General features: G+C 36.2%; 1 protein-coding gene across 1 annotated transcript; it reads left to right on the top strand.

The window, feature by feature from the left end:
* The first annotated feature begins 736 nt into the window (after positions 1-736).
* On the top strand, positions 737-11392 carry lonrf4 (LON peptidase N-terminal domain and ring finger 4). The gene is made up of 12 exons (XM_016454904.1): positions 737-1587; positions 4268-4386; positions 5298-5420; positions 5601-5771; positions 5896-6025; positions 6788-6863; positions 7619-7733; positions 7943-8064; positions 8326-8484; positions 8693-8855; positions 10534-10683; positions 10784-11392. Exons 1-12 carry the CDS (start codon positions 1290-1292, stop codon positions 10931-10933), a joined length of 1776 nt encoding a protein of 591 aa, XP_016310390.1. The 5' UTR covers positions 737-1289; the 3' UTR covers positions 10934-11392.
* Positions 11393-14567: the final 3175 nt, after the last annotated feature.

A 14567-nucleotide genomic window follows, 5' to 3' on the forward strand; every position in this document is an offset into this window, starting at 1 on the left:
CAAAATGATGTTGTGTCATGTGACGTTGTTAGGTTATTCAGCCATTCTCAGCGTCACACGTTTATATGATGCAGACTGGTTGGAGGAAATGCAAACTTATAAAAACTTTACTGCACTTATGCAGTCTTGTGTAAGTGAACTTTAGCCTAATGAGTGACAAACATTTGAACTAAATAATACCTGTATCCTTGGCAAGTGTTCACAAAGCCTCTATATTTGCAGTGTCATCTTAATAAGCTGTTTTAAATTTTTTTTTGCTGACCAATATGTCACTAAATATCTGTACTATAACATAAATGAGCACATGCTACAAAGCAATTGTACTAAGATTTATGTAACTTTAGTAAACTACGGTTACTTCATGTTGAAGAATACTAGAACTTTTTATGTAAACAAATTAGGATTCATGTTTAATTAATATTAACATGTTATTCCTCGTGGTTTGTGGCTATGGCTGTGACCCCGAATGTAGAATCTAGGAAAGCGCCTGGATGCTTTTTAATACCTAAAGCAAAATAAAAAAAAAAGTATATATATATATTACACAAGAGAAACGCAATAAAGCAACTCGTTATAATTAGCATAATTATTAAACACCCATATGTCCATGGCACAGTTTGTTCTGTGGGCGTCTGTCGTTGAATTAGTGCGCGAGATTCCCTGTTATGAAACGCGGCGTTTGCTGTTTCACAACAGGGTGGAGCGCGGAGCCAATGGGAAGCGCCACAACGCGTCACGTGTTTTTTTTATTTATGTAATGTAATGTGTCAGAAGCGAACCCAGCATAATCTGCATGCTACACAAGCGAAAAATGTTGGTTTTACGAGCTTAAAAACAGAAATACAGAGATCCATCGGTTGCTTTTTATTTTGTCCTTGCACTGCGTTGATGGAGTTCGGAGGAGTCGCGCTGATCGGACTGAAGCGGAGCGAACCAATTCATCATGCACAACAAGGGAAAACGTTACTCTCACAACAAAGACTGAGATATGATTGACAATGGATAATCATACGTATTAAATCTATTGTCATATATAAAAGTCAGTTGGAGGAGGGAATCCTAAAGCATGCTCTTGGCACAATTTCGCAGAAATTGTCATCGGCCTTTGGAAGCTTATAAAAACAGCCATCACGAAATGAGATAGGACAGAGCTGTTAAACTAACAGTTACCCGTGTCGTTTAACTTTTTAATCATGTCACCTTTCATGCTAAAGGATCGAGCTGTGTAACTCTTGAAAAAAGGCATCAGCTGTTCAAGTTTCAGGCTGACACCGGGTGAAGAGTCGAGCATGGATCTGCTGGAGTGTCCGATCTGTCTGTTCCTCATGTGCGAGCCAGTGACCATGAGCTGCGGTCACTCTTTCTGCAGGAGATGCATGGGAGCCTTCCTGCCCTCGCGATGCCTCACATGCAAAGAACGATTAAAACAGAGAGATGCGAAAAACATCAAGAACAATGTGTTGCTCTTCAGCGTCATTGAGAAATGTTGTCCCGAAGAGACTAAGATGAAATGTCACATTCAAGAGAAACTGAAAACGAGCGAGTTTACAGAAGCGCTGCGTATTGCCGATGAAGGGATCGAGATGGGTAAGGATGCCAACGCTGTTTACCAGGGGAACTGACCTTATGCAACCACACTGGTGTTTATACAGCGAGGAACGTTTAGTGTCCCGTTTCGGTTATGCACACTGAAGATGCAGATGCTCGGACTATAGCTGTGTCTCAAAACTTGGTTGAAACAAGGTTGAAAACTGAGAATCGATTAGGTTATTTTTTACAAAAAGAATACAGCAACAGAGTGATTTTTATTTTTTATTATGTTAGTTCTTGCACGGTGCTCGAACGTGCGTTCGAAACATACAGTGCGACTAGTGTTGTTGAATGATTCATTCTAATGAGCCGATTGTTTTTTTGTGAGTCAAAACATACAGCACACCAAGGTAGTCAAAATACCAAACTAATGACTCGTGTGAGCCGATTCTTTTTTTTTGTAAATCAAAGCATAGCTACAGCACGAATCAGAATATCAAAAGAATGATTCCATTTGAGTAAACCAAAACATAAAATTTTTTTTACTGTAGCATGTTGTACTTAAGACTAGTGTTAATGATTGGTTCATATGACAACGTGTAAATACACATTATTATTCAATAGGCATACATCATTAATCAGTATTTTATGAAAAATGTTTAAATTTTGTTCCAATATTTTTAATTAGTGTATAGTTAGTGTCTGTAATTGCACTGCATTTATACCACCTCTAAAAAGTACACACATTTTGGTGCATAATAGCATTTTTGGTGCATAAGTGCGCTAGGTGACATGGAACATGCCTACTTAGTGCAGTCTAGATAGGGAGCTCGCTAGATTTTAAGGCAGCTTATATGTTAAATCAAAGCAAACTGTAACCTTTCTTGTTCTTGCTGTATAAGATATTTATAACCCATAATAATAATTGGCACTAGCCTTTTATAGGACATTTTTGACAGCATACTTCATTCTGCAAAAGTAGGCCAATGAGTTTGTGAACCACACATTAATGAAAAAAGAAATGCATTCAATTCAATTGGAATATCACTGTGGAAAATGTATCAGAGAGATGATGCAATGAATATACCGAATGCATGTTTTGAATCAGATCAATCTTTTACAGCCTGTAAACACAGGTAGGCTGAAATAATGAAAGCCATATGCAGCAGGAGTTTGAAATCTGTTGTTTCTAGAAATATTTGCCCTAGATTGCAGCATTTTAACACAGCGTGGGTTAGTTGAAGACTGTTCGATACTGTCTTTGTGATCCACCTACTCTCACACAAGTGAGCGGAGAGCCGTGGTTGTTGAAAGCAACAGTGATTTCATAATCTCAGGTCTCCTAAAGGGTTAATGAGCAGCTGAGAAAGCAGGTTTAAACATGTTGTGAGTGGCTGATGTTACAGACAGAAGCCAAGGGTAAATAAGGCTATGAAAGCACCTCTAGGGCACACATTGGTGTGAAATAACAACCCCCCCCAAGTATACAATCTACACAAAAGAGACATTATAGAACATATTGTAAGATGCACAAATGTAGTTTTGGAGAATCGGGTGCAATTAATCTATCCAGTGACAGTATGAGCTAGCACAGTTTGATAATATTGTAAGTTTCTTCTCTTGTAGATATAGCATTACTCTTAACAGCAACAGTACCATTTGCCCTTTAGTGAATTACGTATCATTTTACAGCCGCTGAATGACTGCAATTATCTGTCTAGTAACATAAACCTCCGAGGCCAAACCGAGATGTCTGTCAACTCTTTGAATCCAATTAGAGGCAGTTTCCTGTACACTCAGCGTTCTGCCCCACATATACTTTCCCTGTTGTGTAACCAAGGATCCTATGACATAATCTGGTTTTGTATTGGTAACAACCCGGTTATTTCATCTGTCAAAGTGCACATGCAAGTGACGTAAATGCAACTTGCATTTTTTTCCCTCTTTATGCAATAATTAATAGAATCTTGGATTTCCAGTCATTGTCAGATCCCTTTGTAGTTGTGTTTGATTAATCTTAGATTAATGCACACTCATCCACCTCTTCCTTTGTGTATTTTGTAGCAGGTGAACTACATCAGTTGCATCTGATTTTTATGCATCAGGCATTTTCTTTTTCTTCTTTTTGGATTATGCTATTAGATGGTCATGTAATGCCGTCCAAGTGGTATAGAGTACATTAGTGCCCCCCTACTTGGTGCGTTGGTTCCCGGAATTTTTCCATTCATTTTTCCATTCATTTTTACCAATTTAAAAAGTCTTTCTTAAAGCGTTATATGTCACACTCTTAAAAATAAAGGTTCCAAAAAGGGGTTTTCACAGTGATGTCATAAAAGAACAATTTCCTATGCTCTCAAAATACTAGATCATTTTAAAAATAAGTTGAAATTAATAAAAGAATATACCATTGATTAACAACCTCGGCGTTCACATCAGGTTTGTCTTTAAAGGGTTTATAAGTTATCATTAAAAATCAATTCAAGTGTGGAGAAAATAAATAGATGTTTTACTTTGGGAAACCCGACTGTTAACTAGAAGTTAACTATGCATTAATACACAGTGTTCCCTGAAGGTGTTGGGAGGAATGCTTATGCAGAGTGCAGCTATTCACAGAGTGATAAAGTGCATTTAGGTTGGCCTTTTTGTTTATGCACATTTAAAATGCTCAAAACCGATAAAAGCCTATGTCTGAAATAAGACTGAGGACCACACTGTCCATCTTTTCATGTATCTACAGCCCCTGAAGATGTGAGTCTGAAAGTGTGGCGAGCTGAGGCCTGCATGGGTCTCCGTCGCTTTTCTGATGCCCTCCGTGACCTGGATGACCTGTGCTGTGTGCGACCCAACTGGACTGAGGTGAGGGCCGTCTTTGCTAACTGTGCTGATTATTTATATATAGGGACAAGACTTTTGTTTAGGAGTAGTGTTAACATTATGAAAATCTGTATCAATTTCATGTTTGAATCCAGGGTTATTGCTTTTAATTCCTGTCATTTAATTCCTGCCAGATCTCTGAAATGTCTGTGCGTTCTCATAGCATGGTATTACAGAAATGACTGACAATTTTGCAGTTATGCAATATCTGTTGGTATGGCTAGAGCACATTGTGGGATTTGACATTATTCTCACAGCAGTATACTGGCATACACTACCATTCAATTAAATTCAATTAAATATTCTGTAACATTATAAATATAAGTTATTTATATTTATAATGTTACAGAATATTTCTATTTCTATTTTCAAATAAATGCTGCTGTTATGAACCTTCTATTTATCAAAGAATTATGAAAAAAAGTACCACAAAAATATTAAGCAGAACAACTATTTTCAATGTTTATAATAATATGAAATGTTTCTTGAAGCGCCAAATCAGCATATTAGAATGATTTCTGAAGGATCATGTGACACTGAAGACTGGAGTAACGATGCTGAAAAATTTGGCTTTACCATCACAGGAATAAATTATATTTTAAAATATATTCAAATAGAAAACAGTTATTTTAAATTGTAATAATATTACAGTTTTTTTTTTTTTTCAAATAAATGCAGCCTTGATAAGCATAAGAGACTCATATTTTATATCTTACTGACCCCAAGCTTTTGAATGGTACATATTGGCACAATAAAGCACTGCTGAAAACTTTATGTAAAACAGTAGATTTACATTTATACCTGAGGATTTTGCTATTGTGTTTATTAAATATTGTATTTAATAAATTAAATAGGGTTACCTGTGATAATTGGTTGAATTCTGTGTTTTGTAGGGTGTCTTTCGTAAAGGGAACGTGCTTCTTGAAATGGGCAGACGGCCTGAAGCCCTCGTTCAGTTTTACCGTTGCCTGAAGCAGCAGCCTGATTTTGCCCCTGCAAAAAATCAGATTAAGAAGGTGAGTTTTCAGAAATCAGGTATGATGAACAAAGCATATACTCCTAAACATTTTTCTGGAGATAGAATCATACCTTTTAGAAGCATTTTGAGTGATTCAGTACCAAAACATCCATACAGAGAGCATGTTCTGCTGAAAAACATGAATGTTTCAATAATACACTCACTGATTCGTATGCAGATCTTAGAGGCAGAAGGCATGGCTGTACCAGAAGAAGTTCCACGGATGCTGCAGGTTGTGTCTGAGTACTTGCAAGATCTCTGTCCTATCACCAGCTCTGTAAGCCCCTCGTGTCCAGATGGTCAGCGCTACTCCCACAACAATACTGAAGGTCAAAGTGATCCCGTGCAGGTGAGGTGTGCGCACAGCACTAATGCTGTTGTGTAACTTCACTTTTGAAATGTAACATCGGTAATGTGAGCATCATTAGGAAAAGTTTTTGCTTACTCTCAGGCTCTTTTCTGTTCTGTCCTAGAATGCAACTAAAGTGAAGCACGGCACCAGCGGCGAGTGCTGCCTGAGCCTGTGTCAGGCCGTGTCCTTCCTCCCCACTGCTGAGGATGATGAGGAACTGATGATGAAGAGAGAAGAGAAACAGAACAGAGGTGAAGATACCTTAATCACTACTACAAAACAAATGTAATGCATTCACATTTGAACATGCAACATTTAGGAATTGTTAAAACATTGTTTTAGTATTAAATATAATTCAATAATAATCGAACAATTTTAAAAATACATTTGCATAGCTTCAGTCCAGAAGTGCGGAAAGGCTGTAGTTTAGTTACTTTGTCTGATACAATTTTAGCATTTACTTTTTTGTAGCATTAAGCAACACATTAAATAAAGAAAACTTGATAATGTATGTACAGTAAGTGTTGGTTTCAGCAATTTGTGTGATACTGGTTTGCCAATTTAGCCATGATTATATTCACAGTATAGCATATTAGCTAAGCTATATGAACAATATAACACAGCCTTGAGTGCTTTATTGCTTAAGTATAAAGATAGTACATGATCATATTAAACATTTTATATTCATTTTGATTTTCTAGATTACTTTGGGTTTTGTTAGTTATTTGTTCATTAGTAACAGGTAACATAATGGCTTATACATTTACATTATTATTAAATAGTTAATAATAATTATTATTAATAGACCCCAGCATCCTCGTTACCATACAATGGATAAGCGGTTTGGAGAATGGATGGATGGAAAATTATTATTTATATAAATATTATTCCATTTGTCTTCATAAGCAAGGCTAAAATAATAGTCTATTCATTTACACTCCTCATTAGCATGGTTAGACAACCAATCAAAACGACATCCATTCAAGCTTGATTTTGTTTGTTTGATTCTGTAGGTGTGTGCAGTGTGGCCAGAGAGTCCTGCCTCAGCGTTCTGACTGTGAGTGATTTTGAGTGCCCTCTCTGCATCAGGTCAGTGGAGATTTATATTGTGTCCTGCTTCACTGCCATTGTTTCCTGCTACCAGACACTTTTATCTCCTTTCGTTTTGCTATGGTATTTAAATGTTAGATTACAGCAGGCACTTGCCTATTTGAAGACTCAATACTTTTGTAATACTTTAAACCAATTACATTTTTTATAGGGTAAATAACATTTTTATAACATATTTTATTCTTGTTTTGTCGTTTAACAAATGTATTTCAAGATATTAAGGTATTATCAGTTAAATTTCCGGTGCTGTAGAGGCCTGGACCAGCATTTGTAAAATGATCCTCTTCTTAATAAAAGTGAAGTGACGTGTGGCGACCCATACTCGGAATTTGTGCTCTGCATTTAACCCATCCACACAATAGTGAACACACACACAGGCAGCCATATTGCTGCAGCATCCGGGGAGCAGTTGGGGGTTCTGTGCCCTGCTCAAAGGTCACACCTCAGTTGTGGTATTGAGGGTGGAAGAGAGCACTGGTTATTCACTCCCCCCCACCTACAATTCCTGCCAGACCTGAGACTTGAACCCGCAACCTTCAGATTACAAGTCCGACTCTCTAACCATTAGGCCACGACTACAAATAGGAGAACTGGGGTTTTAACAGTCTAGTATTACAGAGGACTTGTGTGAGCTTACTGTATATCACTTATTATATACAAGTTGTGCATAAACAGATTTATTTGTCAATTGCCCACTTCTTATCTTTGATCCTGTCATGATTGATGGATTAAAGGTTATTCTATGAGCCGGTGACGACACCCTGTGGACACACCTTCTGCAAAAACTGCATTGAGAGAAGTCTGGACCATAATCTACGCTGTCCACTTTGTAAACAACCACTGCAGGAGGTACTACTAAAACACAGACTTTTACAATAATTACAAGTTTTTAACATTTAGAAGCATGTAGAAACATTTAGCCTCAGAGTAAACAAAAACCCAGTAGTCTAATCCTTCTAATGCAAGTCAATCACATAGTTTTCATTAAAAAAAAACAAAAAAAAAAACTGAGCAAATCATGTTGCATAGAAGTCTCACCTCATTACTTCCTATTCCAGTATTTTAAGAACAGGATGTACAACCCCACCGTGCTGCTGCAGGAGATTATGTCCCGCCTCTTCCCCCAGCAGTTGGCTGAGAGGAAACAGGTGCACGAGGCGGAGATGGCAGAGCTCTCTAAGTGAGTGCCCCTCTCAGAGATAACGAAAAACAGCGGTCCTGTCTATATATTGCAAGTCATAAGTTACTATCAACTGACATTCCTATGCTGCTGAACGCCAGTATCTGCATTGCTTTTCACAATGAAATGGGATAAAATGAGATGGTTAAAATGTCTAGCAGTCTTAACATTTTATTAGTGGTTTTAGCAGTCCAGAAACTGTTTGATACTAGGAAAAGTTATGCAAAAGCAGAATTATTAATTGCCCTCTCTTATCTCTAGTTTGACTAAGGACATCCCAATCTTTGTGTGCACGGTGGCGTACCCTGGCATCCCATGTCCACTGCACATCTTTGAGCCTCGTTACCGTCTGATGATGCGGCGATGTATGGAGACGGGCACCAAAAAGTTTGGCATGTGCAGCTACGAGCATGGCAAAGGGTATACAAATAAAAGATCATGCAGCTAGCATCTGTCATTTGAAGGTTATGCTAATTTTTGCACCCTTACAGATTTTAAGAAACTTTAAGTGTTATTAATTCAATAAATATACACACTAGCTTTCAAAAGTTTGGGGTTAGTAGTGTATATATGTGTATATATATGGAATGCCTTTCAAGTGTTTTGATCCCAGAATTTCCTGTCATAGCTTTGCAGATTATGGCTGCATGTTGAATATTTTGGATCTGGATTTGCTTCCTGATGGTCGCTCCTATGTGGATACAGTGGGAGGAAGTCGCTTCCGAGTGCTCAGGAGAGGACAGAGGGATGGCTATCAAACTGCTGATATTGAGTACCTGGAGGACCATAAGGTCAGAGGTTACAGACTGCCATATCTCAAATTTCAGATCTAAGGCCAAGAAAAATTATATTGGAAAAAGTATTTTCCAAGCAGTATTAAGGCACATAAAGTCAGGCTGCATGGGGAATATTCAAAATCTAAACCGTATAACCAGATTATACAATGGTTCACTGCTTATACTGTAAATAAGATTGTGCTCATGGGGCTTTATTACATAAACATCCGAAATTCAAGAATTCTATCTAATCTGTTTAGTAACCATGATGATTTCAGTTAGTTTGATCAGATCTTAACTTATCTTAAGATGAGCTTACGATAGGTAAGTTTCTAGTTTCTATAATACAGTCCTTAATTGTAAATGAAATTGCACTTCTCGTCTTAAAGGATACAGTGCCTGTCGTAATGGAGATCTGGCACATGTTTAACTGAGATGTTTCCTGATGGCACACTTCCAATCTATAATTTATCCAATGCATGGCCTGCTATCTGCTGTACATACTTCCTCTAAAATCTCAGTATAGTATTCTTCCAAAGTATGCTGTGGTAGTAGTAAGCTTTTCCTGCCATATTAACTATCAATCACAAATAATTATTTTATAACATAGTATATGATATATTATAAACTATAGTAAACATAACATTTCAGTATTTTATATTAAAACATATGATTTTAGTAAAGAGTTGCTTTGTCCCGTTGTGGAACAAGATTTCATTTTGACTCCTGCAATTAAAGTCTGTGTATATTTTGCATATAGCAATAATAAATATGTGTTCTGAGTTTGTCACAACACAGAAAAATGTGTTATTAACCACCCAGCCAAATTTGAATGAAAAAACAAAAACAAAACATTGATTAGCCACATAAAACCTAGTATGTTTTTATTTGGGGGGTCATTTGTTTTGTGTGGATATATTCATACATTCATTATATTCATTAAAATAATTCATTTTACCATGGTGAATAAGCTGAGGGTAATGGTTGCTTTATGACCAGTTTGAAAGTTCTGGGCGACTGCCGCTAGGGGGAGAAATGCGACAATCGTATCCAAATGTCGAAGACAGTGGAAAAGCGGCTTAACTCCACAATTCAGTACTACATAGTTTGCAGTCTTTGTAACGTGTTTTCAGCAATACATTTCTAACATTTACAATGTGTTTAGAAACAATTCTCTGAATTGCCTTTACACAGACTTTAAACGTTTATTAATAAATTCATGAAATGCTTTAGGCAACAGTGTGGCTTTTTTTGTGCAGTCTGGCTTTCTGTTACTTTAAAAGGTTTTAATCTTCTAGTCATTTTCCCTATGGTTATGTGTCTTAACTACCTAAATAAGATGTCACGATTGAGCATTCAATGAAAAGCATCTATTAAAGATTCATGAGAGAGAGTTATTACTGCTATCACAAGCCTGAGACTGTGATGGATTGCTTATAATGACATTAAATACAAAACCTTTTGTTAGTACTGCAAATTGAATATCAAGTAAATACTTAATGTTAATTAGTGTTAATTGCATGTGTATTCAGCAGACATTAGGAAGAGGAGCTTGTGATTAACTGACTGTTAGTCAACAAATTCAAGCTCTTTTCAAACCCATCCATATTATGATTACATTATTTTATCCTCTGGTTGAGTGTGACAGTAAAACTTGTTTGTCCACCTAACATTTGCATGCATTTGGGTTTAGGTTGAAAGTGCCGAGCTTGAATTACTGCAGCGTCTCCATGACAGCGTGTATCAGCAGGCGAGGGAGTGGTACCACCGTCTGAACAGCCGCATTCAGGAGCAGATCACCCGGCAGTACGGCATCATGCCCGAGAAAGAGGACGACATTCAGGTCAGAGCCCACGGAATATTGCGTTTATTAACAAAACCACAGATCGCGCATTTTAATAGTAACTTCTTAATGAGAATGAATGTGTTTTTGTGCATTGCAGGCATCTGCTAATGGGCCGGCCTGGTGCTGGTGGCTGCTGTCAGTGCTGCAGTTAGATCCAGCCTATCAGACCACCGTTCTGTCTCTGACATCCCTGAAGGACAGACTGGGTCATCTACGTATCGTACTAGAATACTTCTCTCAGAGCTAGGACGGAGACACATTATATGCCAGTATCTCTGATCACATCACATGCATGCACCACGGAAGACATGATTTTTTTTAATGTATATTTTAAATTCAACTGCAAGAGATTTGTTTGCTCTTGCCAAAATGTGATACTTTTTTCTGATCATAATCCATACACAAGATCTCTGGATAACACAATGGACAGCTATGATATGGGTTGGTTAAAAATTACATGACCTGTTCCAGTGGCTGTACAACTATTGAATTAATCTTTACTAATTCTTACTTGAGTCATGCACCAAAGAGTCAAGGACTCGTTTTACACAGAACAGCTGTTTATTGGTTCACGCTGTTCACTTCATTAAAAATCATCAGAGTGGATGCCAAATGTTGCAGCTAGTTTTGTTCACATACATTTGAGATGTTTCCAGTAGTACTGGACCCTGGCCAAGATTTTTTTTTTAAATGTGTAGCTCACATTTGTGGCCGAGAGGGAAACTTAGTTGGCCCAAGCGATTGATGACGGAATAGGAATTCATTGATTATGCATGAATGAAACGCTTATGACTGCAGCCTCAAAATCCCACAATTCCAGCCGTAACTTTTAGTAGAATCAGAAATAATATTATCCTCAGTAACAGATGAGGAGTTCTATTAATACTGCAATACTAATGGCACAGAATACACATCTGAATGAAAGCTGCTAGCTGTGCTTGTTCCATTCGTAGTATTAAATGTGTTGCAAGCTTGCTGGCATGACAGTAGAGAGAAGAGAGGAAGCTAAGGTACTCTACCATTCAAATGTTTGGGGTCAGTAAGATTTTTGAAAAAAAATTAATACTTTTATTTAGTAAAGATGCATTGAATTGATTAAGAGTGACAACAAATATTTCAAAAGATTTCTATTTTAAACACTGTTCTTTTTAACTTTTTATTCATCAAAGAATACTGAAAAATGTATCTATTTCCACAGTAACATTAAGCAGCACAACTGTTTTCGACATTGATAATACTAAATACTAAGAAATGTTTCTTGAGCACCAAATCAGCATATTAGAATGATATCTGAAGGATCATGTAACACTGAATACTGGAATAATTCAAATTCACCTTTGGCTTTACAGGAAAAAATGACATTTTAAAATATAAAAGATATTTTAAATTTTAACAATATTTTACTGTATTTTTTTTTTTATAAAATAAATGCAGCCTTTCAGAAACATAAAAAAAAAAAAAAAATCTTAACCCCGAACATATGAATGTTAGTGTACAATCATAATCAAACGGCAGTTATGGGAGGTGTTGTGAAGGTTTTAGCTATCTGGTTGATCATTATAGCTCTCCGAACCTCTGTGTCAGTCATATTGGATTATTTCTGTGTGCTTGTGCCTTGTGATGGGCCTTAATCTGGATTGAGATATTTGGTTAAGGACTGCGGATTTATGTTCCTTATTTTTCCTGTCTTCTGTTTCAGTGCCACATTCCGAGGAATGTTAAAACTGCAATGTTAAATGTGATGTAACACTTAAATGGACTTTTAACTGACTTTGTTCCTACTCTAGTGATAGTGCCATTGTTTGTTCTAATCTCATACGTGTCTAGCTCCTAATGGCTGGAAGTCCATCAAGGTGGGTGATTTGCTTTCAGCCACGTTTTGAATGCAGTATGCCTAAACAATTTAGATTTTAGATTTGTCTTATTTGAAGCAGTGAAAATTTGGGAACTTTTGGAGAAAAGATTAGACACAACAAGGTTCATACAAAAACTGAGATTTAAAGATGTTCCACTTCACACTTCCATGGTCAAAGTCATGCTGAGCCACATATTATTTATGATCGCATGACCGCAGTGGAGTGATTCAGAGAGACATATATTTATGAAAGGGATTTAAATCAGAATAGGATTTTATTTGAATTTGCTTTAGTAATTTAAGTACTGATTGATGCATCTGATGTGTTGTTTCATATCTAAGGTGCACTCTTGACGTCTAATACCTTTCATCCTCAGGATACAGAACTTGGAGAAATCACTTACAGGTGCTGTCAGAACTGTTGCTTCATCTGTCTGTAGTTTCTCAGTAACGTGGTGGTGAGCCTGACAATGTCAAATTCTCACCCTTCTGGTTTAATTGTATGTGAAGGTGGCAGATCCTGTGGTGTTGCTTCGGGATAGTAAAAGTGCAATTTAGAGTGACTTTATTCTACACTATAGTCTCATAAAAAAGAAGGATGCTACTATAGCCCTCAAATCAGATTTAATCTACAAATATAGATTAGTCAAATCAGAATCACTAATCAAGATTACATCCTCTATTTTGTAAAGAAATAGTTTGAGAGGCAAATATTTCCATTCAACGGCAAATGATGCTTGCTCATTTATTTCAAATGATCAGTGGAGTCTGATGCAAATTATTTATTCTCTTTGTCAATAATTCTTCTTTATGCCATATATTTATGTGTTTGGAGAATTTTAAAATGTGTTTTGCCTGGTGTAATCTCAGGGGCTATATCAGTGATTTTTTTCTTTTGAGAGGTTTGTCTTTAACCCTTAAGGAGTTATGAGATACACATTATACAATAAATGTAACATTAAAATCAACCATTCAGCATGTCATTGCTTTTCTGTCATTGGAACTGGCAAAAATCAAACTTAACAACAACAAAAACATTAAAATCAAACCGTTTATCATATTACCAAGCAACCAATAGATGGCGTCATACAATCACAAAATGTCTGACGTATTAGCGCCTACGTCATCTTCAATTACTTTGAAAAAGTAAAGATGCTTGTGTGTTATTTATTTGTTTCTCTAAGCAGACTGGCCTAAAGGAGTTACTGGAATAGTTCACTCTAAAATTATATATAAAAATATGTCTCAGTGTTTTATTTTTTTTTGTCAATATAATAAAGGGCAGTGGGGGTCTATATTTTGGACCCCAATGACTTTCATTGAATGGACAAAACATGGTAACACTTTACAATAAGGTCCCATTCATTAACGTTAGTTATACATTAATGTTATTAATCTTTGTTAACATTAATAAAAATACAAAAGTTATGTTCATTAAATAATGCTAACAGATACAACTTTATTTTTTTAATAAAGATTAATAAATGCTTTAGAAGTATTTTTCATTGTTAGTTCATGTCAACTAATGTAGTTAACTAATATTAACAAATGGAACCTTGTGGTTAAACATTCTTCAAAATATCTATTATGTTCCAAAAAAAAGGAAGTAGCCTAGTTTATAGGTTTGCAATAACATAAGTGTGAGTAAATAATACCAGAATGTAAATTTTTGATTAAACTCTTTTGGGCGAATCTCTTTAAATATAACTAATAATCATAACAATAAAGGAAAAAAAAAATACAATAAAATAAATAAATAAATAAAGTGAGCATCAGGCTGAGATAAACGAAACTAGGTATGGAAATATTTAAACAAATAAAAGTTATGGCATTAGCCTATATTTTTTTTCATAATTTTGGAATTAGTTATGACATATTAAATCACTGTCTGCAGCAAGCAAGTCGAAAAGTGCGATCACATTTTACCGTCGCTCGACGATTGTTCAAAATTTCAAAATAGAATAACAGACTGTAGCATTGTTTTTCGGAGAAACAAGTAGCCTATGTGAACTTCCCTTACCAAAAA

Source organism: Sinocyclocheilus anshuiensis, unplaced genomic scaffold, assembly GCF_001515605.1.
Source record: "Sinocyclocheilus anshuiensis isolate Anshui unplaced genomic scaffold, SAMN03320099.WGS_v1.1 scaffold111, whole genome shotgun sequence".
NCBI lineage: Eukaryota > Metazoa > Chordata > Actinopteri > Cypriniformes > Cyprinidae > Sinocyclocheilus > Sinocyclocheilus anshuiensis.

Excerpts from the sequence above, each read along its gene's own strand:
- lonrf4 (XM_016454904.1), top strand. The coding sequence starts at position 1,290 with ATGGATCTGCTGGAGTGTCCGATCTGTCTGTTCCTCATGTGCGAGCCA. Across the intron at positions 4,387-5,297 it reads TGCGACCCAACTGGACTGAG|GGTGTCTTTCGTAAAGGGAA; the intron begins GTGAGGGCCGTC and ends TGTGTTTTGTAG. Across the intron at positions 5,772-5,895 it reads GTCAAAGTGATCCCGTGCAG|AATGCAACTAAAGTGAAGCA; the intron begins GTGAGGTGTGCG and ends GTTCTGTCCTAG.